Source organism: Hippichthys cyanospilos, chromosome 17 (genome assembly GCF_059441005.1).
Source record: "Hippichthys cyanospilos isolate Australia breed blue-spotted pipefish chromosome 17, RoL_Hcya_1.0, whole genome shotgun sequence".
NCBI lineage: Eukaryota > Metazoa > Chordata > Actinopteri > Syngnathiformes > Syngnathidae > Hippichthys > Hippichthys cyanospilos.
The window spans coordinates 9,721,192-9,745,818 of NC_142385.1; the positions used below are offsets into that span (position 1 = coordinate 9,721,192).

General features: G+C 39.3%; 3 protein-coding genes and 1 long non-coding RNA gene across 8 annotated transcripts; 3 read left to right on the top strand and 1 right to left on the bottom strand.

Annotated features, from left to right (window-relative positions):
• Positions 1–873: 873 nt before the first annotated feature.
• LOC148409531 (uncharacterized) lies at positions 874–2,961 on the top strand. The gene is made up of 4 exons (XM_088438162.1): positions 874–991; positions 1,071–1,146; positions 1,242–1,391; positions 2,386–2,961. Exons 1-4 carry the CDS (start codon positions 946–948, stop codon positions 2,546–2,548), a joined length of 435 nt encoding a protein of 144 aa, XP_088294288.1. The 5' UTR covers positions 874–945; the 3' UTR covers positions 2,549–2,961.
• Positions 2,962–3,069: 108 nt separating this feature from the next.
• LOC148409532 (transient receptor potential cation channel subfamily M member 4-like) lies at positions 3,070–19,213 on the top strand. Of its 3 annotated transcripts, none has more exons than XM_088438156.1 (28): positions 3,070–3,275; positions 4,630–4,691; positions 4,763–4,940; positions 5,110–5,290; positions 6,072–6,241; positions 6,499–6,676; positions 8,017–8,081; positions 8,163–8,396; positions 9,772–9,874; positions 9,968–10,089; positions 10,191–10,472; positions 10,574–10,675; positions 11,377–11,505; positions 11,611–11,740; positions 11,902–12,047; positions 12,147–12,259; positions 13,198–13,329; positions 13,603–13,658; positions 13,742–13,980; positions 15,104–15,219; positions 16,473–16,605; positions 16,669–16,843; positions 16,949–17,114; positions 17,221–17,402; positions 17,480–17,612; positions 17,823–17,895; positions 18,576–18,669; positions 18,764–19,213. In XM_088438156.1, exons 1-28 carry the CDS (start codon positions 3,213–3,215, stop codon positions 18,784–18,786), a joined length of 3,780 nt encoding a protein of 1,259 aa, XP_088294282.1. In that variant the 5' UTR covers positions 3,070–3,212; the 3' UTR covers positions 18,787–19,213. The 3 variants fall into 3 exon arrangements, with proteins under 3 accessions (XP_088294282.1, XP_088294283.1, XP_088294284.1); XM_088438157.1 differs by having other exon boundaries at positions 13,198–13,314; XM_088438158.1 differs by lacking the exon at positions 3,070–3,275 and adding an exon at positions 3,538–3,738.
• Positions 12,739–21,945, bottom strand: LOC148409533 (uncharacterized). 2 transcript variants are annotated; one of them, XR_015868294.1, is made up of 4 exons: positions 21,743–21,945; positions 20,307–20,538; positions 14,075–14,159; positions 12,739–13,949 (listed from the first exon to the last, which is right to left on the bottom strand). It is a non-coding gene; the product is annotated as an uncharacterized LOC148409533 (long non-coding RNA). The 2 variants fall into 2 exon arrangements; XR_015868295.1 differs by having other exon boundaries at positions 20,295–20,538.
• LOC148409534 (uncharacterized) lies at positions 19,346–23,643 on the top strand. 2 transcript variants are annotated; one of them, XR_015868292.1, is made up of 7 exons: positions 19,346–20,545; positions 20,862–21,257; positions 22,620–22,723; positions 22,796–22,853; positions 22,939–22,993; positions 23,096–23,132; positions 23,262–23,643. XR_015868292.1 is itself a non-coding variant. In XM_088438161.1 (7 exons), the coding sequence occupies exons 1-7, from the start codon at positions 20,419–20,421 to the stop codon at positions 23,281–23,283; spliced, it is 813 nt and encodes a 270-aa protein (XP_088294287.1). In that variant the 5' UTR covers positions 19,346–20,418; the 3' UTR covers positions 23,284–23,643. The 2 variants fall into 2 exon arrangements, 1 of the variants encoding a protein (XP_088294287.1); XM_088438161.1 differs by having other exon boundaries at positions 22,796–22,867.
• The last annotated feature ends 984 nt before the right edge of the window (positions 23,644–24,627 follow it).

Genomic DNA, 24,627 nt, shown 5'->3' on the forward strand with positions numbered 1-24,627 from the left:
GCCACATGATTGTAACTGAAAATGGTATCAAAGTTGCAAGCGGCCCAGTTTGTGAAGGTCATATGACAAAAAAACTCAGAAGAAGAAAAGTTGCCATTTCAAGAAACTTGCCATAAAATAAACTGAACTACACATTTTCGCTTTCATACTGGTGCTGAACTACAGTTGGGGATGAAATAAATCATATCAAGAGTATTTGGCAGGTTTTGGCATGTGAATCAAAAACTGCAAAGCAGTCAAATGCCGATGGCCCCACTTCTGGAAAATTGACAAGTCCATTGACTTTTGGGCTCTCAAAATCCTTTTATGATTAACGTGGGAATACTATCATGTCATAAAGTCCAGGCTTGACAAAGGTGTTCAAGATCAAGAGGTTGTTTTTCTTCACACTGTATGTGAGAGATTGGTGGGATTGGTGGGAGCGAAGGACGTTTCAGAAATAAACACAGTGATGGCAAATGTGACTCTAGGGGAAAAGGCACAGGAAAAATGGAGCGATAAAGAAAAGCACGCAGCTGAGAATCTGCGTTATTTTGGGCCCGACTGCGCTTCCTGCAGGTGATGGAAAAGAAAGAAAGATTTGTGGAACAATTGCTCAGCAGCAAGTGGACTGAGAGTGGTGGGATGGAGGAGGATGTGGAGGAAAAGGGGGGAGGGGGTGTATATCAGGGAAAGAGGAGCATTAAAATTAATCTAAACATCAAACATGGTACAAGGTCTTAAGTTTTGGCTGTTATTCAAAGGTTGTTTACATTAAACCATGCAATACATTAGGATGCAAATCCCTGAAAGTCAACAGGCAATGAGGTTGGGAGTTGGCCTGGACTGACCATGACTACAGTCGACACACCTCCTTCACCCTATAAAAGGCCTGAAGGGGCGACAGCATGACAGACTTTAGCGACCTGACAAACCCTAAGCGAAAAAAACATCACCTCTGAATTGATGGTTTACTACAAAAGCAACAGCGGATTTCTACATTATCTTGGTGGTAGGTTTCATCCAACCCAGCTAGGAAACTTTTGGAAAAGCCTTCATGAGCACAACTTCATTCAAATCTTTTTCCACAGAGCACTGCGGCATGGAGATAGCTGTTCTGCTGCTACTGGCTATACCTTTGACCGCTACCTCACCACTTAGACCCAGGTGACTAAAATGCAACCTGCATGCTTTCATATATGCTTTCATATATATATATATATATATATATATATATATTTTTTTTTTTGTCTAAATCACAGCCTAGAGAAAGACATCATCACAGCAGACACGGTCGAGGCGTCAGGGTTGGAAAGGTCAGACGAAGCACTGGAACAGCACGGTCCATTCTTGAAGATTATCCCTTTTGCCTCAAGAGAGCAACGTCTAGACATGGATGCAATCAAACGCAGGTATTCAATAATTTTGAACCATTACTTGTGTGCTCCATTACAGTGATTTTATATCAGATGTGGAAATGTTACAAGTTAGGTGATTTATTATGTGGCCTCAGCTTTTTATGAGTTCATTCAATATCTGCCCTAGTCCAAGGTGCATTAAAAAAAAGAAACAAGCAAGTCGTGGATGGGAGTGAACGAGCTAAGGACAGTTCTGCTGTATTTTAAAATTAAAATACAATAATTTAATATCATGTTTAGTTTTGAGCCCAATCTGCTGTTGTATTTCAATAAATGTTGTTATGGTGGTGCTAGTTGAGCATACTTTTCAATTTGCGTAAAAAGTGTGGGAACCACTGCTTTGGTAGACAGCAGCAGGCGCCCAGTACTGCGCAACAGTTTTGTCATCTTGTCGTCGTAAAAGTTGCCTCATTGCCTTTGTCATGTCATGGACTTTTTTTTTTTAATTCAAGAAACTAGTTGCTTGTGTGTCAAAAAAGAAAGAAAAAAATACTTTAGCCACTCTACTAATAATTTTTAAATTTAATTGCTAAATATTCCACTAGAACATGGGTGGCGAACCATTTAAATTTTCATGATGAAATAATATGAATATTAATACACGTGGCTTGTGTTGTGCTTTTCACTTCTTCTTTTTTTTTTAAAATTAATTCAGAATTGCACAGTTGGCCATTTAAATACAAATTCCCCCAAACCGGCATGTGATAAAAATAAACCGGCTTTATAGTAGTCTGGTGAATTTTCTGTAGGTAGAACACATTTGGTAATATCTGGAATATGCTCACATTTTGCATTCAGATATTGCACCACTTAAAAATATATACAGCACTTTTTTTTTTAACTTAACGGTCACCCCCCATTACCATGGTTGTCTATCACATTTCCATTTTAAATGCTTATTTTATTTCTTCTTTTTTAATGCTTATTTTATTAATTCTTTTACTCTACTTTATATTAATGTTCATTCATTTTCTCCTCTTGCTAACAGCTTAGCAGTAAGACTACTTCGCCAGAGGCGCGCGGCCCAGGCTGGATGCAAGTTGGGGACCTGCCATGTGCAAAACTTGGCCAACACTTTATACCACATCAGCAAAACCAGCGGAAAAGATAAATCCAAAAATGCAAATGACCCCCAGGGATACGGCAGATAAGACGGATGTTGGAAGAGAGACATACAAAACTCCTCTTTTAACTTGAAATGTGTATTCTGATTGATTGGTACTTGTTATGGATGTATACAATCTGCAAGTATATTTTAATCATGCTTTGAAACAAATAGTATTTTATTTAATAGTATTTACAATAATATATTTGTGTTCTGATTAAATTCATGACCAAACATGACAGCTTCTGGTGCTATGTGATTGTACTTCTGCATTTGCACTTTTCCCTTCCTCTGCATGTAAGCTAGGCTTGTGAGTGAGCTATTTTTAGTCCTGTGCAAGTGTCTTCTCGCTGTTAAAACGTTTGTCAGTATGTATTGGTGACAATTTTGTTCCAAGATGCTCACCCGGAGGATGTTTAACGTCAGAATTTCTATATAATAAACAGAGTTCCCCAAGATCCAGAACCAGGTGTGATATGTGAGTGACCACTCCTACTTAAGAGAGTTTGGAGGAGGTACAGAATTTGCCTCTTCCAACCACACCCTCACCTGTGTGCTTTGCTTGCTCTGCACCTCCCTTCTTGCGTTTGGACCGACTGAGAAACTGAGATAAAATCGGAAGGGGAAATAGAGAATAATGGTTAGAAAAAACACGGAGATGACTGTTTTTCCTGCCATCTTCCTCTGAATCGAGAAGGGAATAAGAAAGCATGAAAGACACTGGAGACGGGGCAGATGGCGGACATACAGACGGCAAATCTGAGAAGGACCAGGTGAGGAAGAGAAAATAAAGTTTTGCAAATGTTGTGGAGGAACTAGAAGTTGTGAAAGTTGGCAGACAACTTGAGTCACAATGACGCGTAGTCCACGCCTCTACTAGCAGCCAGCAAACGATTTCTTCGCGTCTTCCTTATCAAACATAGGGGCAATTTTGTCATAAATATATGGGGCAGGCGCTGGAGTTTGGCCAACATTGTTTCAAATAACAGTTTTGCGCTTATCGTGTAAAGCGACGGAAGTTGGCAGCCGATAGTCACATGCTAGCTTAACAATAAGCGGCTATCGGAACTGAACGAATGTGGGTTTTTTTTGGGTTACTTTAACCTGACAACTGCTTTAAATGCGGCGTGAGGCTTTCCCTGTAGCCAAAGATGACGTGACATCCGTTTTTAAAAGGACTACAGATTAAAATCAGCGAAAAACGAGGCGTTGTTTGTCTAACATCAAAGCAAGGAGGTCAGTACCGGGAGTGTGAAGTCACAATGGCCGCGTCCCATGTTGCTTTGACAGGCTACTTGCTCACTTGTGGTGCATTGGTATCGTATTGTTAGACTCTGCGAAATGACAAAATGGGACGTGGCCCTCTATACTAGTTGATTTACAGTACTCCCCACTCGAAAGATTTTAACGTAGCACAGATGTTTTTCCTTTGAGTAATAATAATAATGATTTTTAATAAATATTCATCTTTGCGCTTCATCGTAGCGTGTGCGGCACACACCTGTAGAAAGCTACATATGTACACATTTATATGCAATGGCATGCCTCCGATGTTGAATATACTGTACGCTATGTAAATAGTGCTTATGAACTTCTGGCCAAGTGAATTATGCATTTTGCTGATTGTGACAAGTTTAAAATAAAGTTGTCTAATCTAATATGTATACATTTATCCATCGCTCGGTCGCAGGTTACATATAGACAAACTATTCACACCTAAGGACAAATTACATGGTATGTGTGTGTGTGTGTGTGTGTGTGTTTTCTTCTAAACAATAAATGCTGGAGCATGGATTTGAACCAGCAGCCATACTGCGAGATATGCTACCCACTAGTTCACCATTTTTTAAAAATATTTTTGATCATGTTATTGTTATATTTCATAATCTTTGAATTCGAAAACGGTATTTTGCATTTCACACACCTCAAGTCTTAACACTGTCTTCACATACACACACTTGGGCAAACTGCAGCACCTTGCCATAAGTCGCAGTTAAGTGTTTAAACCCTGCATGCCTCACCAGTGTAATAGCAGCTATTTTCTATGAACTAAAGCCAATGTGTCAAGGTTTGAGTTTCCATCACCATCATGTTCAAGCCATACTAAAATTGTGAAATTATTTTCAGAGCTGGATCCCCAAAATCTTCAAGAAAAGAATTTGCACCACCTTTGTGGAAGATTCTTTGAGGTACTGTGATGTTCATATAGCCCTCGTCGCTCCCTCGTGGTTTTACTGAATTTAATTCATTTATTCCTTAGTAATGGCGCTTTGTGCCAGTGTGGTGGGACAAGAGATACACATGCCTCTGTGGCACTCGGCGACTATTTCAGCACGGCCATTGTCAATCACTGGGACAGCGCTCAGCACTCATCGGAATACCCTACGGATGCCTTCGGAGAGCTGCAGTTTGCAGGTGCCAGCAAGAGGCACAGCTATGTGGGTCATTTTCAATCATTCTGATCAATACTACTTTTCAATGAGTATGTCCTGTTTGGCCATTTTTAGGGATACATATATCTTTTTTTAAATGTTAAGGTCTGCAGAAATTTGGACTGAAACATACTGTTAACATGAATTATATTTTTGTTGCTCACGGTGAGCGCAGTTTTTGCGACTGTCATGGGACACGCCGCCGTCTATGGTCTACACACTGATGACTGTCCACTGGGATCTCCCCGCTCCTAACCTGGTGGTGTCCGTAGTGGGAGGTGAAGGCAGGACCAAGGTGAAGACCTGGGTGCGGGAGGTCCTCAGACAGGGTCTGGTAAAAGCCTCACAAAGCACAGGTAAAAACATTCTGCAAAACAAGAAAGTGAGGGACACTCCAATCACTACTACATTAACGACTCATTGCGGACTTTTAACAATGTGTTTTTCAGTGTTTTTTTTTGTTGTTGCACACAATAAAAAAAGCAGTGCCATAACGTGAGGGCCTCCTCGAGGGTGTGAGCCTAAATTTGGAGTGACAATGGCCTTTTCTTCCTGACTAGTTTGCCAAGTGCAGGTGGCACACAGCGTTCTCCCGCCATCTAAGGTCATTTCTGCCAACTTTCCCCTCAGAAGGCCTCAGAATATAGGAAAAAATAATGACGCCCTTGCATGCTCTTAAAATGACAGTTTCTTTTTCTTCAACTCAATTCAGTATGACTACATTGCTATATTGTTAGTGTAGGGTGGAATCTTAGCATCTCTAAAATCATCATATTTCAGGAAAATTAAGTAAAAACTCTCAAAGGTCATTCATCAGAGGTGTCAAACTCAAGGCCCTGGGGTCAGATCCGGCCAGCCACATCATTTGATGTGACCCGCGAAATCCTGATTTGACTTCATATTTCTGGTTAAAATACCACATTTGCAAGTTGTCTTCAACTTTCCAAAATTTTTGGGTGAGGGGAAGAAAAAAATACGTATAGATATTTTTTTGTTCCCAATCACTCTGAACATTTTTTTACCGACCTCTGATTTTAAAAATAGTTAGACGTGTGAGAAACACACCTAAAATGTACCCTACTTTGCTTTATGCTGCAAATTCCAAATTTGTGAACCAATATTATCGCACGATTTCAGGAGCTTGGATCTTGACAGCGGGCTTGCGTGAAGGAGTCGGCAGGTGCGTCGGAGAGGCAGTGAGGGATCACGCCACTGCAGCTTCTTCGGTCTCCCTCAACAAAGTGGTGGCTCTCGGGGTGGCTCCCTGGGGTCTCGTCCACAACCGGCAGCAGCTGGTTAATGAACAGGTTGTCCTCTCAAAGCATGGCACACCCAAACAATGTTTTAAATTTCTAAGGAAGTCTTAAGTTGCAGGGCCCAGTTTTTAATTTGCTACTCATAAAAACTTCCTGAAACGCCCAACTCTACGCTTTTGCAGTTTTCACTTCCTGTAGGTGTCCCAATACTTGTGCGCATGTTATCCATCTTGGGATCTACAAAACAGTTTGACCTTTAATCAAAGAACACCTGCCACAAACTTTTCCCCTGATTCTTCTTCTTGCAGGGCAGTTTTCCTGCCAAGTATTATGTCCACAACACAACCCGGGACTCGTGCTGCCTGGATAACAACTACCAGGCTTTCCTGCTGGTGGATGACGGCAGCATGGGACGTAGAGGTGGCGAGACGGGCTTCAGGGCTAAACTGGAGGACTACATCTCCCACCAGCGCACAGGCATTTGGGGTAACTGCTTTGAAATAGAGCCCATTGTGTGGTCTGATTTTGACATTCATTCTTTGAGCTGAAGGTCAGCTGCCTCCATTGTCTGTAGTTTCCCTGTGCTGTTATTATTGCAAGTATTTTTGAAAGGATAGGATACAACCTGAATTAAATGAAAGCACAATTCTCACTCTGTGATGAATAACCATTACAACTGCGTATATTGTGTGCTGTTTAACTCTGCTGAGCTGATCCCTGAACTTAAGGCATGTGATGATCCTTTGGTATCTACTGGCGGCCATTGCATGCCCAAGCATGCATTTGACACATTGCTTCTCAACATGTAAAGTCAAGATGAGTGCAGGAAAAATTCCCAAACTGCTTTAACTCTTGGTGGACAAAAATAAACGTGTGCAGTTTGTGCATAGATATTTCATAAACATGACTCAAGTACCGGTAATTGTTATTTGCAAGAGTTCTATCTTTGTGCTTATTGTTTTTGCTTGCCTGATGAGTAAATGTAACCATTATAAGTGGCAAATCAATACACTCACATACACGCATAAACACAGTGGTCCCTTGTTTATCGCAGGGGGTACGTTCTAAAAATAATCCGCAATAGGTCAATTCTGCGCCGTAGCCATTTTTTTCTTAACAATTATTGTAAAAACCCTCACAATACATTATGCACACTTTTCTCAGACGAAAATGAACTTTTTCTCATATTTCTCTCTGATTTAAACACTCCCAAAGTTCAAACCTTCGTGGATTGGACACATAAGAAACTAATAATAGTAATAGTTAATAATAGTAACTGATGTGTATTTCACAGATCGACAACTTTAACCATTTTGAACATAATTCAATATTGAATTTCCATCTTTTGCTATCTGGGAATACACACACACACACACACACACACACACACACACACAAGTCAGTGAAACCGCGAGACTGTGAAAAGTGAAACGTGTTGTAGCAAGGGACCACTGCATACATATTTTCCTCCCCCTTCACTGAGGCCCATTTCTAGCTAAAGGAATAAAGTTTAACTGCAAGTCAGCGCAAACATGACTTTTTTAAGTGCCTTTGGTCTGAGAACATTTTGCCACGTGCATTTGTGTGTCAAATTCTGAAAAAAAAGTTAAATGTTTGGTATGTTTGGTGTAATTGCAACACTTTGTTCATCATTAAAACAAAGGTTCTAGTGAAGCTAGAGACCTTGGACAAGCTGGAGGGAATTATGAACATTACTGATCACAAAAAGCTGTCTTTGTAACAGTTTTGGGTGTGTAGACTTTTACTGCTACTATCGATAGATTCTTTCCACTATTTGTTTTGAATTTATTGTTTGCTATTTTAAGGCAGCGGAAGTATCGACATCCCAGTTCTTTGCATGCTGGTCTCGGGAGATGCCAGTCTACTGGAGGTAAACCATATTGTGTCATTCGCTTTAGTGAGCAATGCAAAGAGCTACACACAAATATGTCCCTATTTCCTTTCATACCAGAGAGTTGATCTCTCTCTGAAGAACTCCATGCCCTGGTTGGTGCTGGCGGGCTCAGGAGGCATGGCCGATTTCCTCAGCGACATTGTGAAAAATCTGTCGTCCGTGCCAGTCGTCCCGTCTTCTGGTGAAGGTGACGGGGAGGCGGGACCAAGTATGGACCTGAAAGACAGAGTGGCAGAACGGGTTCGCAAATACTTTCCCTCTGAAGTGGAGACAGACAAACTTGTTGAGCACGTGAGTGCAACACCTCTTGTCACACCTTTGTGTTTTTTGTCATACAGCAAGCAGAAAAGACGGAGCAGTGAGGGTGTAATGCAGGGGTGGGCAAACTATGGCCCGCGGGCCAAATACTACACACATCTTTGTGAGCGGCCTAGTAAGGTTCTGAACACATTATTTTAGTATTAAAACAAACTTTTTTCATAAAACTAAAAAAATAAAAATAAAAGATTGTGTTTAATAATTTGCTTATTAATAATGTAAAATGCTGTGATTTATTTAAAAAAAACAAAACTATCTGTTCAAAATATTGTGGTACATATGCAGCAAAAGTTTGCCCACCCCTGTTATAACCTAACGGGCTTACAATAGATGATCTCAGGGTTTTGGTTGACCTTTCTTTTAATGCCGCTGGGCTCAAAATTCCATTGGAGCACAGGCAGGATATTTCATAACGGACATGGAACGTTGCCAAGCAATCTGCAGAGGGCATTCACACTCACAAGACATCCCTCGGTACAATGGCCCCCTAATCTTTTTTCTCATGTGCAACATCATCCACTCAACTCAAATTCTCTAAGGGTGTAGAAAACAACAAACATATTTCTAATGGAAATGTTTGGTGGAATTTTACAAGTATGGATTTTGCATCAAAAACCTTACAGTACTGATTGGGTATTTAACCCATTGCAGCTTTATAAAACATTAAATAAAAAATGATTTAAATAATCAGTCATTTAAATAATAATTTAGAAATAGCTCAATGGCGCACCGGATGATTATAAGCGACAACAGCAAAAATGTAACAGAAAATAGCATTGGACCATTAGCTGCAGGCAGAAAGATGGTACATGGCGATTTCTAAAAAAAATGTGTTTAAAACATTCTTTTCAAGCTACTTTGTTGCAGCAACATCATGACTTTAACACAGACTGGACATGCCTGCATGTTTAGAAATAGAAATAGTAGCGGCACCAACATATGTTAGAATACTGCACCAGCACAACAGTAACACACTTGATGCTCTTTACTCATGGAGAGTGCCCCCAGGTGGCAAATAGCAGTTAAAACTCAAAATCAATGCTTTGATAGTGTATCGGTAATCCTTTGTTTACCGGGAGATTGGGGATAGTGTTAGGGGATACTGTATGACGCACTGGACAATAAGTCACAGGGTTCAAAGTTTGAGGAAAAAAGTAGTGGCTTATAGTCCAAAATTTATGGTACTTTGGACACAAGCAATAATGTTTAGTGAAGTGTGTCTAGCTCTACCCTTTTAGGGGGGAAAAAAAGCAATGTACACTTCAATGATACACTAAACGGTTGCTAGTTACGGCAGCTTAACAAAGGAGCTAATTTGACATTTAAACATGAGTATATTTCTTTCCAGACTCTGAGCATCTACCAAAACAAAGACTTAATCACCATCTACCACGGAGAGCAGGAGGGGCCCAACGACTTTGACACAGTGCTGCTCAAAGCTCTGGTGGGAGGTAGGGTAGAAAAAAAAAATAGAAAATCCACCTTAACGACATTTGGCATGTTTCAAGTGACAGCGTAACTTAAACTGCTTTGTGACTCCTCAGCATCTAAACAGCGTGTGTCGGTCGACCACAGCCCATACAATGAAGAGCTGAAGCTGGCAGTGACGTGGAACAGGGTGGACATTGCCAAAAGTGAACTTTTCAACGGAGACATTCAGTGGAGGGTCAGTTGGGGAGGGGAAAACACACGCCACTTATCCATACGTTAAATACAAGCTGGTCCTGCCTAGGTTCTACAATTGCTTACTTTCAATATCGTCAACAGTATGAAGACCTGGAGGACTCCATGACCGACGCGCTGATCAACGACAAGCCACAGTTTGTGCGCCTTTTCACTGACAACGGCCTAAACATCCTGGACTACCTGACCTATGGCCGGCTGGAAAGCCTTTACAGATCTGTGGCTGACGGGACCCTGCTCTACCAGCTACTCCAGCGCCGCCTGATGGAGAGACTCGGGACACCCTCGCACGTGCAGGAAACCACTAGTAAAACTGCGGCTCAGAAAATCACCAGTGGACCAGTGACAGAACTCAGTCTTTTTGAGGTCTTTTTTTCCCCTTATTTTTCAAACCTAGTCTGGAAACTTTTTAAACGTGCCAGGTGTTATTTATTTACTAGTACTAGTATTTGCTTACTCATCCACAGGTTTCAAGAGTGCTAGAACTGTTAATGGGTGACGTCTGCCAGCCCTTCTATTATGCCCCTTTGGAGTTGGAACAGATCACGTCCAAGAGGAGAGCAATGAGGGTATTTTTAACCTTTCTCCAATACTGTACAAAGCAATGTAAAGCATTTTTTTTCAAATGGAATTTTTACAGGTTTTCCCTTAATGCATTACAACTTTATACCTTACATTCTTACATGTCATTACATTTGTTGATAAACTCATTCCATAACTTCATTATTGTGAACTGAACGAGAATGTTGAACAATATATTTACTTTTGACCCCTGCGATCCGCAGAGAACAGTAGACACCAAGCCGACCCCTTGAATTGGAACCCCGCATAAAAGTGACATTTTGAAATGCATTGGGCGGAAACAAATGCATGATATTCATTATAAATTTGAAAATGTATTCGTAATCTGTTTTTTTTTTTTCAGCCAAAAAATGGAACTAACAGCCTAAAAATTAGATACCAGTCATGCCCTATTTTTTTTATTTAACAAACTAACAAAAAAGATTATTACAATGCAGTAAAAGTCATTATTTAAGTTTGCATGTGCTCTGATGGGCAAATTCACACATTTCTGTCTATATTTTAGATTTTTAGATAAAAAGCTATGAAGTTTCGTTTTAAGACGCCCATGTCCCCAGCATGACTTTCAGGTTCTATATTGAGACCGTTACTGCCATCTAGGGGAATTAATGGCACATAGCACATTTTGTTCACTTTTTTTTTTTTTTTTACATCTATGCCATATCCAACCTGTTTTCTATCATGCCAGCGTGCCAGTAAGCTGCTGCGTGGAGACTGTTTGTATCGTGAGAAGAGATGCCTCTTCCCGTGGGCTTCGCTCTTCATCTGGGCTGTCCTCCAGAACCGCAGCGAGATGGCCACTTTCTTCTGGGAAATGGTAGCTTTACATATGGGAGTTTAACGATGGACTCATTTCATTCACAAAACACTCTTGAAAATCTATCAGTGTTTACTTAAAATGACTTCGATGTCTCCTTTCAAGGCTGGAGAGTCTGTGTTGAGTGCTCTGAGTGGCTGCAAGATGCTAAGGGAACTTTCGAAATTAGAAGTTGAGACTGAAACCAAACTGTCGATGAAAGAGTTGGCCCAGAAGTTTGAGAACCTGGCACACGGTAAAAGCAGGAATCTGGTCTTAGTGGACTTGTACACCACTCAAAACAAGTTGGTGATGAACCTAACATACACTATATGTTTTGTAGCTGAACTTTGACCTGACATCTAATGTCAATTATTGTATATTTTATGTACTGTATGTTTGTTTTCTGAATTTCAGACATGTTCAGTTCTTGTTATCGTAGCAATGAGAGTCGCTCCTTTACCTTGCTGATTCGAAAATCCCCCGTCTGGGGTGGGAGCACCTGCCTCCAAATGGGAATGGCTGCAGATGCACGCCTTTTCTTCAGCCATGACGGAGTTCAGGTGGCTCACTTTGTTTCCACGGAGCTCGCTTTCAAATGAGCTGATCACTTTGCGTGTAGTCAATGGACTCTTTTTTTTTTCCCCCCTCCTTCTCTGCAGTCTTTGTTGTCCCAGATCTGGTGGGGTGACATGAAGAGGAACACAGAGGTGTGGAAACTGTTGCTCACCTTCTTCTGCCCTTTCCTCTGCTACACGAACCTGATCTCCTTCAGGTAACAACAGCTCAGTATTATCATTAGCAACTATACAAGGTCACTCTTCCTTGTATATCCACCTGAGACCCAGCCTATACATTTGTGTCCACTGTAGTGGACATTTGTATATATGTGACTCATTGAGCTACCCTACTAAGTCCACTAAGTGTGTGTTCATTGGAGGACACGCTGTCTTGCTGGGACAAAATTGAAACAACAGTGATGACTAGGCTGGGTCTTAAGAGGATGGTGGACCTTCAAAATGCATAATTTTTATCAAACAATAAACTTGGAATTTGACCTGAACATTCCTGAAAAAAAAAGTCTGAATATCGAATGTCAACGAGATGGGATGGCACACCAGTTATTTAACATTTTATTTTTGGGAGAAAAAAAGTGAAGACGCCTAACCTAACCTAGCATTTTAACCACAATTCTCACTAGAAATTTAACAATCAATCAATAACTAATTGATTGTTAATTGGTTGTTTTAAAAATTCATGGCTTAGAACAAACTATAAATGATTCATGATTCATCTAATGAACCATAGTTAATTTTCTTAGCATTATCAATTTGAAATAAGATTATTTTTTGAGGGATGAAAATTATTACTATTTTTAATCAGATACATCAATTGACTGATGGACATTTATTAAAATGATCTTTTGTTGCGGCCCCAATTTTCACCATACTGAATTCTAGCTCTTGAGCAACAATGTAAATAAAATTGAAAGAAGCCAAAATGAATGCATTGTTCTCCTTTGCCTAGATAGAGGAAAAAAAAAAAAACACTTTTATTATTCCCTCAGAAAATTTAGAAGCAATCTGCTGCTCACATACGCACATTATCTCACACACACATAAAACAGTTTTGTATTTTTGCTTCTAGTTCATTGGTAATCTAATTATGTCATACTTCTTACTTATATATTGGGGTCTCTACTCTACCTTGCAGGGCACCAGAGGAGTACCAGCAGGAGAAGTATGTGAAGCCCAGTGAGGACGTCCTGGGCCGGGACAACGACAGCCTCTATGGCACCACCGTCTTCTCATTCTCCGACATTAAGCACATGTACATATCAGTATGGTGAGCCGTGAATATCTAGAGGCGATTTTTTTTCCCCTCCATATTGCCAGCCAAATTTGAAGGTACCGTACGAATGATCTTCGAATATTCAACCATCATCCTGCATCTTACTCATAATTTGAGAAACAAGTCAATTGAAAGTCCCACTATAAATGAGTTCCGCCGAAAAGCCTTTGATATTGCGCAGAAACACTGTAGTCCTCGTTTCTCGCGTGGCAGCGTTTTGTCCATGGCGTTCACATAACTGAAATCACATTTTGCTTGCATCACCAGTGAAGCAGACTACCAAGGCGTATCCGTATACACTCCCAGGACTGCAACCATCAAAGGTGAGTCACCACTTCCTATATTGTAAATACGGCCCGAAATTCTTCTTCAGGATGTGAGCAAACGGTGTCAACATATCGTTTAGGCAGACCTCTGTCGCCCAGGCCTCCCGACCGGCCGTTCATCGTGTCGAGATGGCGCCAGTTCTGGTTTGCGCCAGTCACCTCCTTTTTGGGCAACGTCCTCATGTACTTCCTCTTCCTACTGCTTTTCGCCTATGTGCTGCTGGTGGATTTCAAGCCACCGCCCCCAGCAGGTCCGGCCATCACCGAGATGGTGCTTTATTTCTGGGTCTTCACCATTGTGTGTGAGGAGATACGAGAGGTAAATAAAGAGAAATTATTCATATATGTCAGGGGTATCCAAAGGCATGTTCGAGCTGTTGCTCTTTCATATCCTCATTCTCGTTCATATCCACCTTGCTCTGGCCTTCCTGCGTGGAGTTTGTATGTTCTCCTCGAGCCCGCGTGGGTTCTCTCCAAGCACTCCGGCTCCCTCGCACACTACAAAAAAACATTCATGGCAGGTCTATTGGACATACTAAATTGTCCACAAATGTGATTGGGTGCGTGAATGGTTGTTTGTCTGCCCTGCAATTGGCTGGCAACCAGTTCCGGGTGTCCCCTGCCTGACCCGAAGTCAGCTGGGATTAGCACCAGCAAGCCGATGACCCTAGTGAGGATAAGCGGCTCTAAAAAATGGAAGGATGTATGTTTGTTTTCTAAATCTAATTGTAAATATGTCGACTTTGGCTAAAATGTTTTTAGATGTTAGATGTCTGTACCAGTCAAAATTTTGGAAACTCGTCCAGATTAAATGATTTTATTTTTTCCCCTACGCTGTGAGTTGATACTGAAGTCATCCAGACATTCAAAATCATTAACTAACATATGCAATCCAAACCAAAATGTTTTTTTCATTTCTTCACAGCAGTCAACTTTTTGCCAAGTTGAAAGCTTTGCACATTTTGGTGTTTTATGTCATGAGGTGGATGTTGCTTCCCTGGAATGACTTTCAGTTCAAGAGTTAATAGTCTGAATTTCTTACATACTGTTACTATTTTTATTGGCTATTATTTAGCAAATATGTATTTTATATTAACTGGTGTAGAACTTAATCCGACTGGACGATCCACATGTGATGAAATGATGATAAAAGAGATTGCATTTGTTTGCGGTTTTGGGTGGCTACAACTGACTTATTTAAGTTTGGCTTTGATTTGATCATAAATTAAGAATATGTATTTATTATTATTTTTATATTCTATTACTGTGTGTATGACAGGCCGCCTACCCCTGACTGACGCATATTGAATTATTTTTAGCCTAATTCACAAACAAGCCCCCCAAAATATTATCGAATTCAGAAGAGTTTTAGCTTGGACACTCCCAAGTATACAATTATAATTTACTAGTCGACTTTTACTAATGTCATGTTTCTTTCCTAGACCTTCTTTTTAGGGACGATGACTTTGCGCCAGAGACTCAGGGTGTACATTCAGGATGTGTGGAACAAGTGTGATCTCACTGCCATTATACTGTTCATCATTGGCCTAATTTGCAGGTAATGAATCGAACATACATACATACAGTGATATTAAAATTTTACTTAGTCAGATCTAATGACTTGCATTACAGACGTATCTCACGGCACATCACTGAATGAAAATGTCTCTACTTAGCGTTGATGAGATGTAATACAAAAGCTGCCTTATTCAAGCGATAGTAATGCTCAGTTTTGTTCTGACGTGAACAAGATATGAATTTTAAAAATATGTGTAAATTAATGTGGGCCTGGATAAGAGGTGTTTTGAAATATTTTATACTGTTTATAATATTTTCTAAGCGAAATTTTGTTCACGAAAAGTCTGACCCGGATTGGAGCAATTATTGATAATCACCAATGTTTTTTTCCTCACCTAATTTTTAATCTTTGTGCACAGAGTTGTAATAAACAGAATGAAATTATGGCTTTTAAGTGAGATGATCAATTTTTTACTCTAGTTGATGATCCTTTCCACCTGCTTTAACTCTATTATTAAATTTTCATAATGTCCTTGTCACTCCGGTTTTTGGCAGCCATGATGTTGACTCATTTCCAGACATAACTCTCTTCCGTCTTGGCATCTGTACGCCATTGTGACACCCAGGGAGTAATTTTAATAGACAAAAAGACAAGCAGCCATGATTGTACTTTTCCAGTTGAATAGTTCAGACAACAGCAGACATTGTAACTACTGTCACTAATGCTTGCAATGTTAGTCTCGCCTCGCTAGTAATGTTATTCTAACAAATACAATAACAAAATTGACATGTTAACATGAGACGTGCTCTTCTGAACAAACAGGTGAAAGGATATTGTGTGACTTGACTATATTTGCCTACCTCTATCAAGCTGGATTTCCCCTACCGTACTGTTACATAAAAAAAAAAAAAAAAAATCCCTTCTGAAGCAAAACACTCACCAAAAAGTAGATTTACTATATTATGAATTTATGGAGAAAACGTGGTACACCTTTAATTACCTTTGTGAAACGTGTTTTTTTTTTTTTTTTTTTTTTTTTAATAAGCACATTGTTATGGGTTACTATAATATCAAACAGTGTATTAAACCACTGTCTTGTTTCCCACAAACACTTTGCTATGGGATTAAAATGTTGGACATTATAGTAGTACTTGGTGATATTAATTCAGTAAATATGGATAATTGTCCACCACACACTTGATGTGCTCTCACAGCGTAGTGGTTTGTAATCAAAGTGAGCACTAGGGGATGCAATTGCTACAAGTCTTTAATGCAGGCTGCCTCTGTTTTAGGATGTTTCGCTGGTCCTATGAATTTGGTCGAGATATTATGTGTGTGGACTACATGGTTTTCACACTGCGCCTCATTCACATCTTTGCCATTCACAAACAGCTGGGGCCCAAAATCATCATAGTGGGAAAGATGGTAAGAAAAAAAAAGCGATATATAAATATATAAAAAAGGTAATGAGTATTTGTCGCTTTCCAGATGAAGGATGTCTTCTTCTTCCTCTTCTTCTTGGGGGTCTGGCTAATGGCCTACGGTGTGGCCAACCAGGCTTTGCTGTACTCCTATGACCCCCGACTCGATCGAATTTTCCGCCGGGTTTTCTACAGGCCGTACTTGCACATTTTTGGACAGATCCCAGTCGAGGAAATGGACGGTAGGGGTGCATGTGTACATAGGCGCTTAAAAAAAAAAAATACATTCCTCGTTTCACAGATAAGTTTCTTCGACTGTGTCTGTCTGTCATCTGCATTGTTTCCAGTGGGGAAGGACTGGGACATGCCATGCACCAACAACGTGACGCTGATTGATGGCGGCGCAGAGCCGTGTCGAATTACGTACAGTAACTGGCTGGTGGTAATCCTGCTGGTTATTTATCTGCTGGTCACAAACATTCTGCTCATCAATCTTCTCATTGCCATGTTCAGGTTAGTTCATAAATGAGGGGTGCTATAACATCAAGGGATTTTTTTTCAATGACACTCTCATACGTCAATGCTAATGAAATATGGCCACCATGGTTTGTCTGTGCAGTTACACCTTCTCTGAGGTGCAGGCCAACAGCGACATTTACTGGAAGTTCCAACGGTACAACCTCATCGTCCAGTACCACTCTCGCCCCTCGCTCGCACCGCCCTTCATCATCCTCTCTCACATCAACCTCTTCATCAAGAGGAACATCCGCAAGGTCTCCTCCATCAAAATCCACCACTTCGGTCAGTGTTTTTTGCGCAGCGTTGGAGTCCTTACAAAGTTGGCAAAAGGTGAATGTCCGCTTTGTTTTGTGTCTCAGTGTTGCAGCTCAAAGGCAAGGCAGCAAACAGACTCATGACATGGGAAACCATTCAGAAGGAGGACTTCCTGACCGCTCAGAGCAAAATCCAGAAAAGCAGCGACTCGGAGAGGCTCAAGCGCATGTCTACAAAGTAAAGCCAGGCTTTTTCATAGCTAAAGTTACTGGAATAAACTCTACGAGTCCTGAAATGACTCAAAACAATTTAATGGTTGCCACCCAAAATATTGACATTTTGGACTTTCACTTAGGGGTGAATTCCCTCTTGTTGTCAAGAGGTTTACACATGCAATGTATCTAATATTATGCCTTTTTCTTTCCTTCTTTTTTTTTTTTTTTGCAGGGTGGACGGTGTGATGAAACATTTGACTGAAAACCGAGACTTTGACCACAGGCTCAGGACTTTGGAAAGTGAGGTAAAACTGCAATAGTTTTATTGTCACCTAGCCATGCTCTTGCTCGACCTTTCTAGATTTACTTCCTCATGGTGGTTTTTGTATTGCATAACTTGTTTGTTTTGCTAATTGGATGACTACCTGTGGGTGTGAGTCATTATAAAACGATACCTTTTTCTTTTGGAGCCTGTGACTTCTGTCACTCCATAGCACAGACTGATCAAATGGATTTAAATATCACAAATCTTGTTTTGGTTTAACAGCAGCATTAATACCCTGGAATCCAAGACAAAAATTGACACTACAGTTCCTTACTGTGTAGTCAAAGGGAAGTAAGTGGCCATTGAGCTTAGTGGCACACAATGTCATCAATGGAGTGCGACGGAGACCAGAAAAGTAATAGAAAAAATTAAAGCATGAGTTGTTCATTTTACAGCTAAGCTCCATATTAGAAAACAGCAAGCTGTACAAAAAGTAATGAAACATTCAACAGATGAACAACTACATTCAAGGTTTCAGAAAAGGCTGAATTCATGTGTAACAATTATATTTAAAGCTCCTACTGGAATTTCACCCTTATTGTATTTTGTTATTGTTGTTCCTTATATTCAAATGAGAGTGCTCACTCACTGTTCTAATATTGTTCTAATATTCTTGAGCTGTGATTGGGTAATTTGTTTGTGAATGTTACTATCTCACAGATGGAGTATTGCTCCAGCGCACTAAGTTGGATTGTAGATACTTTAGCGCAAGGCAGCTCGTTTAAGCCTCCTCGGCCTCCCCCAAACCTGAGAGGTACTTCTTGGAATTTATCCTTTTTATCTGCTCAACATTAAAAGTATGTTTGTATATATACAGTATATTATATATATGTTTTTTTTTTAAACAGATTCGTTCACATCATCTTCTTGATGCAGCTTTGGTGAGGCCTTGGGACACATTTTTACCTTTGCTGCTGCCATGTCAATTGCCTGCCAAACCATATGACTGGCCTCAGTAGGAGAGAAAGAGGCCATCACTACATTGTTACAGTATTGAACACAGTACTAGTAGATGCTTCAAGCTATTGTTGTTTTTAAGTGCAATGTTTACTATGAATACCAAACTATATTTATGGCCTACAACTGGATAATGTATGCAACTAAATCGGTGTGACACGGGTGGGGGGGCTAAATTTATTGCATGATACTTCACATTTGATGCTGAATATGTACTATTTGTTGTCACTTTATATTGTTGATAGTCACAATACTTGAGGAAAGGATGTTTACTTTTACCATTTTAATGTTTTTTTTTTTTTTTTTTTTTTTTTTTTTAAAGAATAAAATGTCAAAATTTCTATGTACTTCTTTATACATGGCAGTACCCGGTTTGGAACTTGAGTATTTTTAGTTAACTGCAATCATATTTTGTTGCATGAATGTCAATAGAAGGACACATCCAAAATATAGAAATCAAAACATGGGTATTTTCTGAAGATAAAGGCTAATTAATGTATGAAACTCCACAACTGTGCTGGCAAGTGAATGGTTTTGGATCTAATATCCACCTGAAACCGAGCCTATTTATTTGTGTCTAGTGCAGTGGACATTTATGTTTGGTCTATGTGTTTTGACTCATTCAAGCTGACACTCTACGTCCTCGTATGCTCAGTAGAGGACATCCTGGCTTTTCCAATGTCTCATGTGTTTTGGTGGAACACAATTAACTTTGCTGAGACAAAAGGGACACAACCCTGGACACTAATGAATTGGATGGTATCAGGCGGATATTGTGAGATGCTAGAGAGCTTGAAGGGGTTACCCGTGCCACTTTGTCACAGCTTCAATGACGGGTGTAACTTTGGGGTGTCCTTCGGAAAGAGTCTTTACCGTAAATAACCGACAAGGACACCTGTCGGCCATGTCAGCATTGAGCGCTGTGGTCAGTCACTGAAATATTTCTTGCTTCTTGAATAGAGGCCAATCTTTGGATTGCTAGTTAGCTTCCTTCTGTTAACATTGATTTGGCACATTATTTGGACAAGTCTTAAGGCATGACTGAAAATGATTATTCCTGTTTGTCGAGTATATGAGAAGTTATTTAAGCTTGTACTCCCCTATTTAACTGTTTGAAAAATGCTAAATATTAATTTTGAGTTGACAGAAAAATCATAAATGTTAACAGTTTGAGATTTTAGTTTTTGGGAATATACAATAACAAAAAAAAATCAAAATAAAACATTTATTATGTGGCTCTTGCATTAGATTAAATTAAGTTATCCCAGCATTGTAACTGGAGCTCATCACCATATATTCTCTTAGTGCACTTTTCCTTACCAGATAAGCCCCCAAAGCTGCCACAGAGGACCCCCACCCCTCCCTAAACACACTGGCCTAAAGGCATCATTGCCACCATGCACATATGCTCCTGTCACTCACCCTCTCACTCACTTGTGTTGTCACCGTGTCCTCTGGCTCAGTCCCTCTTTCCTCACCACAAGCTTTGACCATTTTTGTGGATTTTAAGCTTCCTTAAAGGTGAAAATCCAGTACAAAAGGTAAGATGGCAACAGTAGAAAGCTGGGTGAGACCTCTCCTCCTGGTGTTGCTGCTCCTGTGTCCATCCTCGGCCAGAGCTGGAGACCTTGCGGAGAAAAATGCCTTTGACGGAGTTGTGGGGGAGCTGGCGGGTAAATGGGATGATGGGAGTGATATCCATGTTTAGACTTCACAATTTGCACTAACTGATCATATGTGAAAATTAGCAAAAATTAGCACTTTAATTAACTTTTACAAAAATTTTGTTAAGTTTTCATGTAGCTATGAATCATGTAGATATTAGACTATTACTTATCACACAAACAAACATCTTAAGTTGCTTTTTTGTTTTTGTTTTTGATTAAAGTTCTTTTAATTCCACCTTAATGGTGATCTTTGTTTTTTGTGTGACAATATTATTCATTTCAAGTTTCCCTTATGGGGATGTATCTTGTATTTTTATCGAAGAGGAAGTGGGAGCAGAAGAAGAATCAGATGATGGGGCTGAAAGGAATGGAAAAGAAGAAGAAACTTTAGAAGAAGATGGAGAAGATGAGGATGAGAATGAGAAAGAGGAGACCGAGGAGCAGCAAACCACTGATGATGAGTCTGAGAGGGAAGACGACAAGACCGAGGATGAAGACCGCTTGACCAAGGATGACATTGAAGCAGAGGAAGAAGATTACGAGGAGGACCATGTGAAAGAAGACACTGATGAGACTAAGGATGAAGATGCTGCTAAGGATGTTGAAACAGAAGAGGCTAAAAATGAGGAGATGCAGGAGGATCCTACTGATGAGGATAGTGAAGCAGTAGATGAAGAGCGGGACGCTGACAGTGTTGAGGAAGACGCAAAAGATCAAGGTGAATTATGTGTGCGCTATAATTGCCTCAAATAGTTGGGTCAGGGTTACATAAGTTACTATAACTGTGAACGTTATCAGCTGTTTGAAATTTTGTTTTGTTTTTTTAACAGGTCAATAAACCAAACCATCATATAAGCTTCCAGCTGAACGAATGGTACACATTTTTTAGGAAGATATTATGCAAATATTACTGAATCAATACTAAACAATTTCACAGTTAAAACTTACTTCTAATACTACAGTATCTTATTTAAAACTCAGTACAAAAACAGGAAACAAAATTCAATGCTGATTTTTTTTGCTCAGTATACAGACTAGCTGTTAGCTACTATGCTACATAGTCAGAACAAACAACTATAAAGAACAAACTTAGACATTATGTAACTCTATTATAAAAGATAAAGATGGTTGTGTCAGTATAACACGTTCCTTAAGGACTGAAAACGTGGAAAAACATCAAATGGATATGAATACTGTACTTACCTTATGTTAGCACAAATAGCTTCTTAATCCCATTACTGCCAAGACATGTAGCTCACTTTTTTCGTCTTCTGTATAGTTAAAAAGGTTTTAGTTATTAAACTGTGCATGTTAAGCGAGACAAATCCAGACCGTATTTACATATGAATAAAATATGTTTATTATTTCTATGTGAGCCGCCCGAACTTTTGAACGGTGGTTGGTTAATTAAGAAGCTGTGACCCCTAAAGCACCAGGCGCGTTTGCGCATGCGCACATTGCGCAAAAGGTCGGATATCCGGGTACTTTATATGTAGCACGCTTTCACTCGTGAAGTCAACGTCGTCATATTAATCGTTTCAAATTTCCTTTTTTTAAAATTCACATTGTTTATTTGTATTTATTTGATTTTGGAAACGCTTTGAAAAACATTATTATTATTATTATTATTATTATTATTATTATTATTATTATTATTATTATTATTATTATTATTAATAGATGTAGGAGTTTAAGTAGTAGTGGTAGTAGTAGTTGTACAGTTTTACACTAAAAATCCCAGAATAATTATCCTTGATCTGTTTGCTTTCTAGCTCTGACGTAAGCAGAAGCCTGTTCAGGAACGCAATAAACAAACACACCTCAGTCCTAAAATAAACTGGCTCATTGTTGAGGTCGTTGTCACCGAATGTTATCTGAACCGTTGCAGCTTTAACTGTAGATATTTTAAAACGATAAATGATCATCTCAGGTTGCATCTTGTCCCATTTTGGATGTACTGTTGTGTCCTGTCCAAGTGGCTAAATTAATAATATCATCGGATCATGATTTAAGAGTACCAATACGCTATGTTTCTATCTACAATTTAGAGCATACTGTGTCATATGATTCTGCCGATTAGATAAAGAAGAGGACTCAGTGCAACAACAGAGTGAGGAAGAGACTTCCACAGAGACATCACACCACCAGCCAGGCTCTTTGTGCAGCATTTGCTCCATATGTGAGGTATACAAGCATTGCAACCACATCCTTTCTTTTTTTTTTTATTTCCAAAATAACATTCTGTGTTGTGTGTAGCACTGTTCAAGTGACTGTGGCAAGTGTCCATGTGAAGTGGGAGATGAGTCAGACCACTGTGAGTTCTGCCAAGTAAGCATCCTCTCTTCAAAAGATTTTTTACATTTCCAAACACCCTTTTTATGTGATTTCACATCTTCCAGGAATGCTCCTCCTGTTACCTTTGCCCTGTTCTGTGTGACACCATTTGCAAACCAGGTACAAGTTTCTTAAAAACATATTTTACAAGGTCACATTCCAACACATTCATGACATATCAGAGATGCCGTAACAAATAATAATATACCCTGTTCTTTTCAGGTGGTCTTGTAGATGAGCTTACCGCCTGTATCTTTCGGTAAAGCCCCTTTCTTAACGCTTTTATCCAAAAACAAACAAAACAAATAGCTCGATAAATATACTACACTCCAGTGTACACACAATGCAAATCCCAGCTCAGTGTTGACACTTTCTTGTGCCTTTGCAGGACTGTGGCTTCTTTGCTGTAAACACACATGCCTGAGTGTTGACTGAAACATGCCACGCCACCCTCCTGTAAGCTCAGGCACACTTTGCAAAACGAAGGGGATCTGCCTAGCTTCACATGTCTCACTCACGTGTAACATGAGCTCTAAATAATTGCAGAGATCTTGACTGATTGAGACAAATGACAAACATATTTATTTAGGTATGGAATCTTGTTTATATCAGGTGATTTTGTTTTATGGAGCTGTTCTGCCTCAGATGAGAAATGTTTTTTGTTTTACAAACTTGCTACTGTGTGTTATAAAAATTGATTCTAATAGTATTACAACATCACATCATTGAAATAAAAATACAAGAAAAAAAACTCTGAAAATATCAAATGGAGCAAGACCAGTTTGAATGTATTGGGGATATTTTATATTTCTTCAATTGCATTTGTATAATATGTAACTTTGAAAATTATGACTTTATTATCGCAATAGGGCTGCCGATTATTTTGATATTTGATTATTTTTATTGATAATCTGTCTTAATAAATAAACAATTTTCAATTTCCAATCCTTTATTCAAAAATATATACGTGATTATTTCAGTGACTTAATTAATTTTAATTAATTTACTGGTTTTGTCCATAACATGTCAAAAAACCCACAAAATTGTTGATCATTCTTGTCCAAAATAAAAGCAGATAAATGATTTTAAGCAGTCAGTTCCTTATAAAAAGAAATCCTAATAGAGGAAATTAACACTTATAAAGTAAAGGTATCCATTTAGTTAATGATTAAAATAATTATTGATTAGTCTGATAATTGTTTATTAGAATAGTTGTTCATTAATAGCTTGCCCTCTCGTCTAAATACCAAAAAATACAATTAATTAATTAATATTTCATTCGTTGTAATTTCACCTTATTCTCATAACATTATAACTGTTTTTGTCCTTAACAGTTATTTGTAAGATTCTACTGTGTCTCCACCTATTCTATTTTTTATGACAGAAAGAATAGAAGAAGAAAATTAGACCCTTTTTGTTTAAAATCTAGACATATTTTCTTTTGGATTGCAAAGGTTTGCTTATAGAGAGCCTCTTATGTTTTTGTCTCAAATGTCCCGCATGACATAGCACTTGGGTTGAAAATGGATTGGAGCAAGCAGTCACCTTTTTTTTAACCGGTTTTGCGCTAGTTGCCTTGATGCTGGTGTGCGTAAAGACGCTGGCATAACCATTTCACTTAATCCTCACCATTAAAGGAATGTGGAGCACAATGGAAATTGGTGGCCTGCCCAATCACAACACCCTTTTTTGTCACACGTTAAGTTTGTAATGTTGGTTTCAGTGAAAGGTTCATAAATTAGTTTCCACACCCT

What these genes read in the sequence shown, in the direction of transcription:
- LOC148409531 (XM_088438162.1), top strand. Translation starts at nt 946, where the DNA reads ATGGTTTACTACAAAAGCAACAGCGGATTTCTACATTATCTTGGTG. An exon ending in ATTTCTACATTATCTTGGTG is followed by an intron (nt 992 to 1,070) that starts GTAGGTTTCATC and finishes CTTTTTCCACAG; the next exon opens with AGCACTGCGGCATGGAGATA. An exon ending in ATGGATGCAATCAAACGCAG is followed by an intron (nt 1,392 to 2,385) that starts GTATTCAATAAT and finishes TCTTGCTAACAG; the next exon opens with CTTAGCAGTAAGACTACTTC.
- LOC148409532 (XM_088438156.1), top strand. Translation starts at nt 3,213, where the DNA reads ATGAAAGACACTGGAGACGGGGCAGATGGCGGACATACAGACGGCAAA. An exon ending in TCAGCCATGACGGAGTTCAG is followed by an intron (nt 12,048 to 12,146) that starts GTGGCTCACTTT and finishes CCTTCTCTGCAG; the next exon opens with TCTTTGTTGTCCCAGATCTG. An exon ending in CAGGACTGCAACCATCAAAG is followed by an intron (nt 13,659 to 13,741) that starts GTGAGTCACCAC and finishes CATATCGTTTAG; the next exon opens with GCAGACCTCTGTCGCCCAGG.
- LOC148409534 (XM_088438161.1), top strand. Translation starts at nt 20,419, where the DNA reads ATGGCAACAGTAGAAAGCTGGGTGAGACCTCTCCTCCTGGTGTTGCTG. An exon ending in GCATTTGCTCCATATGTGAG is followed by an intron (nt 22,724 to 22,795) that starts GTATACAAGCAT and finishes TGTTGTGTGTAG; the next exon opens with CACTGTTCAAGTGACTGTGG. An exon ending in ACCACTGTGAGTTCTGCCAA is followed by an intron (nt 22,868 to 22,938) that starts GTAAGCATCCTC and finishes CACATCTTCCAG; the next exon opens with GAATGCTCCTCCTGTTACCT.